The 5,367-nt window shown below is 42.4% G+C and overlaps 1 protein-coding gene across 1 annotated transcript in view; it reads right to left on the bottom strand.

Moving 5' to 3' along the window:
• Positions 1–5,366, bottom strand: part of PDPR (pyruvate dehydrogenase phosphatase regulatory subunit) — a gene marked incomplete at its 5' end in the record, with an annotated part of 20,723 nt that extends 15,357 nt beyond the window's left edge. The window contains 5 exons of the mRNA XM_015587676.2: positions 1,212–1,336; positions 2,440–2,632; positions 3,587–3,736; positions 4,458–4,575; positions 5,346–5,366. Of these exons, the coding sequence (XP_015443162.1) occupies positions 1,212–1,336; positions 2,440–2,632; positions 3,587–3,736; positions 4,458–4,575; positions 5,346–5,366 (607 nt within the window). The remainder of the gene's footprint in view (positions 1–1,211; positions 1,337–2,439; positions 2,633–3,586; positions 3,737–4,457; positions 4,576–5,345) is intronic.
• Between the last annotated feature and the right edge of the window lies 1 nt (position 5,367).

Raw genomic sequence — 5,367 nt, 5'->3', positions numbered from 1 at the left:
AGAGAAAACCAAACCTCAAACTATTCTATACAGAGGTACTTCAGGGTAGTGGGGGAGGGTGGGAGATTAAAGAGAAGGAAGCCACACTGGATTCCTTATATTGTGACAGTGTGTCAGACTGTCACAATATATCATGCCTGCAATTTCCATTTTATGAGAATCAGAGAAGGCCGCCATATAATCTTTCATATAATCAAGAGAACTCAAGCTCAATAATGATTTGCACACGTTCTAAAGTAACTATGGATGGGAAAATCTAGATTTGTAATAGTTGAACATTTTAACCAAAATACTTTAAAAATAAAGAAGCTTAGCAGTTACGCACACTGCTGCCAGGTCCCGTGTCTCCCGCAGATACAGGCCAAAAGTGAGCATGCAGGCGTTAAAGGTCACCTCAGTGCTCACCATGAAGGAGACCTCCGGCTACTACACAGCAGTCACTCTTAATCAAGAACAGTGGTCACAGCCAGTGCAGAAACATTATCCTGAGCACAAATATGCCCAAAATATTTAGATATATTCTGGCGAAGTCTAAGTAATTCTTCAGTATAGGAAAAATGAAATCACAATCTGACTTGGTTCAATTCCTAATACAAAAGCTGTCTCTAAGGTCTTACCAGGAAATAAATCAGAGACAAGGCAGAGTAGCAAGTTATATTCAAATGAAGAGGCCAGTCCTTCAGAGTTGGAGGGGAGCAAGAACATTTTTTATGTTTTGCATTTACATGAGAAGTGGTTTTCTAGTCTGCCAGTGTATAATGGGTTGATGACAAAAAATCACTCAGAGAAGCTTGAAGCTTTGAGAATAACCTGGCAAATTCTCTGCCCTGGCAAGCAAACCATGATCTCAAAGACCAAGTGGGGAGCACGAGTATTCCCTTTGACAGAGGATCTTTCAGGCACAGTGGAAAGCGGGCAATGCTGGGCACATACAAGAAGCCGCTGCAGAGTTGAACAGGAATTACCACCTGTAAGACCTGCTCTACTTTCCTGTCCTGTGAAGTAAACAAGGTACAATATACGAAAGAAAACGCTCCATAAATACCGCATGGGATATAATGCCCCCAACACAAGCCTGAAATAGTCAAACATCAGAAGTCCAACTTGAAGTGGTTACTAAAGAACTGAGGAAAAATCTAGCCATCTGAATGACAGAACCGGCCCAAGTAAGACACCTGCAACTGGGTGCATCGGGATAAGGCTTCACTTACGCATCACTTCCATGACCCGGTGGCGCAAAAAGGTCCGGCTGCTCTGTAGGGCTCCAAAACGTTTCAAGTCCAATTCCCAGACGTTTTCTGAGGGATAACCGTGCACCATCCATTCAGCGAGGTACCTATTTAGATGAGAGGAAGCTGTTGGGCCTCAGGGGTGATAGTCAGCACTGTACCAGGAATCCAAAACCGAGAGAATCAAAGATCCTATCTTATCAGGAGCTGGTTGAGCAATTCTGAGCAATTTCCTTAACATTTCTGGACCCATCTACTGCTCTCACAAGACCACTATGAGGATTCTAGCTCTAATAAGATTCTCTAGAAAGTTTAAGACACAGGCACATCTATGAAGAAGTAAAACTAAAATATATATACAAATGTATTCATTTATAATTCCTATGGAATTTTTTTTCCTATAAAACAGTCACTTCGGGTGGTTATACAGTTATCTAACTGCATCTCTGCTCCAAACACTCCTGGTAACTACTTCGATAACTGTTTTAAGAGCCATTCTACAAGTCACCCAAGAAAAATGCCCCCATTAATTAAAAATATTTATTTTAATTGTGGAAATGCACATAACACAAATTGACTATCATAACCATTTTCGAGTGTACAGTTGAGTGGCATTAAGTACATTCACACTGTTGTGTGACCATCACCACTACCATCTCTAGAACTCTTTATCTTCCCAAACTGAAATTCTTTTTCCGTTAAGCAGTCACTCTCCATTCCTCCCCACTGCCCCTGGCAAGCACCTTTCTACTGTGTGTCTTTATGAATCGGACTACTCTAAGTATACAAGTGGAATCACACAGTATTTGTCCTTTCATGGCTGGCTTGTTTTTTATTAGTAACTAATAAAAAATGAAAACTTATAATACTCGGCATGATCATCTGTCTCACTCAACACACTTGGACGTTTTCAAATTCAAATATACACTTAAAGGACTCATATTTCTTACGACTGAAAGGGTACACAAGAACGTGCATCCCACATGCTCAGTGGCTAACTCCAAAAAAGGAGTTCCAAGAACACTTTGCGCAGTGACATTTTATGAAGATCAAGAGAGCCTCCCATGGTGATTGCTGTGAAGGGGACAACTCTCAAATTACATGTACCTTCTTCTTATGGTACCTAATACACTTAATCTTGTATGTTAACAACAAATAATTCTAGAAAGAAAGCAGCCCAGCAAGCTGAGTCTGAGGGTGAAAGACTTACTTTCCGGCTCCTCCACCAAACGAAAGTCCAGCAGAGTTCATTCCCGCCAGAACGAAGTAGCCCTGTACCAAAGGAGACTCGCCCATGATGCACCTCATGTCTGGGGTGAAGGTCTCCGGGCAGTTCACCAACTTCACGATCTCCAGAGTCTCCAATTCCGGCATCCTGCGCAGGAGGGAACTCAACAGGGGCTCTGAGCAATAAAAGCAGACCCAGAGTCCTCAGCTTCCGGGAATTAAACCTTCAGCTCCTTATACTTTGCTACGCCCTGTCCTTTCATAAAAACTCTTGGAAGAGGTTCTCTACAAAGAGCCTACTGGGCCCTTTACTGCCAAGCAGAAACTGTGGTGGAATCATGGGCACACCTGCGAAGTGCTTGGCATGAAGACTGGGAAAGACGACACTCTTTAGAAAGGAAAGGAGCAACGGAAGAGCAGTGGCCCATGTGGCTACAGGTAAGGACATCAGAGGGCTCGGCCCTCGTGGAAAAGCTCCGACCTGGAGCCCAAGAGCAAGAGCGATGCAATGAAAGGGCGGGGTCTCCTGAGTCAGAACAGCTGCGAAAGACAGAGGCTCAGCCTGTTTAAAGGACGTCCTTCATCTGGGAGGAATCCGGTGGGACACTGGTAACAAGACACCAACTGCAGCTGGCTGGGGGAACGTGGGTTTCCTTACGCCATTTCTCCACTTTGAAAAGTTTGAAGATCCCCACAATAAGTTTATTTTTAAAAAGTTTATTAAGGGTGGGAAGGACACTCTTCATTATAGACCTTTTCACAGCTTTTGAATTTGGAACCAGGTGACTGTATTAACTATTCAATAAGTAAAATTACTTTTAAATTGAGTAAAAGACCACATTAACAAAACAATTCTAAAAATTTCTTCAGTCTTATATGAAATCCTAAGAAAAGGTTTCCTCCCAGCCTAAAATTTCAGCAGCGATTTTAGGTGGATAAGTTAGGTAACCAAGATGTAGTTCCCTGAGTAACTATGTCCTGAGACTGGGCGGTCTCTGTAGCCTGCCTTCTAGGACCTCCACATGGGGCTGTTACAAATATCAAATTAGGTGCTATTCTTAAAAATGCTTTGAAAAATGTAACATCTTAGACAAATATAGGACATTATTGTTCTTATCCGGTTCACACACCAAAGTGATCCCAGTCTTCCTGTAGATTCTGAATCTCCAGCTGGTTCTTGCCCTCAGTGAAAATTGGTTTCGGGGTCTTCTCAAAGCCCCCAGACAAGATGCCACCTTGCCAGTTCCGAATATAAATTCTTCCATCAGCATCCACAACAGCTGAGGAAGAGAAATGACAAGGGTGTGGGAAATAGGAGAGAAAAACAGAATTTAGAGGTAAGCCAGCTTTCTAAACAGACAGAAAAAAGGAAAGCAAAAGCACCCGCTATTGGCTTTATCAATGAAATAGCATCTAATAAATGCAGGCATTCGTTAGCTTTAAAATATACTTCTAGGTCATGGGGGAGGCTCCCCATTCTCAGAGTTACAGGGAGACTATTTCTCTGATTATCCCTGTCATATCCAGAAGCTCTGACTAATCCCCACAAGCAAACTACGTAACTGCCACAGTGCCACATACAGTCTAAGAAAAAGGACTGCTGAGCCCATTCTAAGGATTAAGACCTTCAAAGTGATATCAGATCCTCTCCCACCCTACTGAGGGTCGCTGAATATCCTGAGATTATAGCTTACCTCTAACATTTCTAAAATGTATAGCATTCAAGTCAAAAATTCCAGGTTACATTCCAAATATTCTCAAATAAGAACTCTGGGACTACAATCAGCTTACAAAAGAACAAACAGAAAAACTGCTTAAGTAGAATGCCCGTTTTGGCCATCCTTTCATAAAGAGTTCTTAAAGAAGTTTGAATTGGGTCCACCTCCCTATAACATGCTCTAGAAAAGACTCAGGGAGTCTGTACTTAGCAGAAAGTCTTCCTTTTCAGAGGACAGTACAGTGGCAAGGAAACAGGATTAAAAATAAAGTGCAGATCCTCACTTGGTGTGTTGCTCTGCAGAGGGGTCTCCAAGGGGCGAGTCAGAAGGTAGAAGTGTTCGCAGGCATGTAACGGGATACTAATCGGCTCCTCGTTGGACAGACCCAGCTCGTATGCCCACTACAAATGGACAGGTTGATTTGTGGGTGGAAGAGGAACAGAAAGACAAACAAGTTCAGCCGCTTGAAAGACTTTAATTTCAAGTGGCTTGTGTGTGCTCTTCCTACAATGTCAGGTGTGGGAAGCCAGGTTTCAGCCTGCTTTAGTTTAATGATTTGGATAAGGAGCAACACTATACTTTTTAAACCATGAACTTACTTTTAGATCAAAGGAAGACAGATTTACCAACTTGTAAAAAGAACTCAAAGGGAGCAAATGAGGCCTTCTGATAAAATGCTTGGCCTCGACTACAAATCCCAAAAATGAATCATAAATGACTTCATGATAAAAGTATTCCCTGATCACCTTAAGATTGTAGAGTGGCTGAAGGACCACTTTGCCTTAAACGTAGCAGCAGTTTAGTATTCTGGAAACTGAATCCTTGCTCTTGACATAATAAATAACCTAATACTTTATTCGCTAAATTATAGAATAAAAAGAAACACCATAGTAAGACCCAATATTAAGGATTTACGTCAATGCCCAACCACTCCCTGACAGGAAAGCACCAGCGCCCCCAGGTGGGGGAAGGAAAGGGCCACCGCAGCTCTAGTCTAGGAACAGTCCAGGATTCTGACTGGAGTACAAGAACTCTGAGTTTTCCAGTCCACACAAGAAACAGTGTGTTCCCTGACATCTGTTTGTCTGTCACTGTAAAATCTTAAGTCTCTACGCCAGAAAATTCCCGGTGATAAATAAGAAAGTCTGAGCCACTGTTGCTGCTAACCTACCTGACCAGCACAGTTGACACAG

The sequence above is a fragment of the Pteropus alecto genome, unplaced genomic scaffold (genome assembly GCF_000325575.1).
Source record: "Pteropus alecto unplaced genomic scaffold, ASM32557v1 scaffold42, whole genome shotgun sequence".
NCBI lineage: Eukaryota > Metazoa > Chordata > Mammalia > Chiroptera > Pteropodidae > Pteropus > Pteropus alecto.
This window is presented reverse-complemented; position numbering and strand designations above follow the sequence as displayed.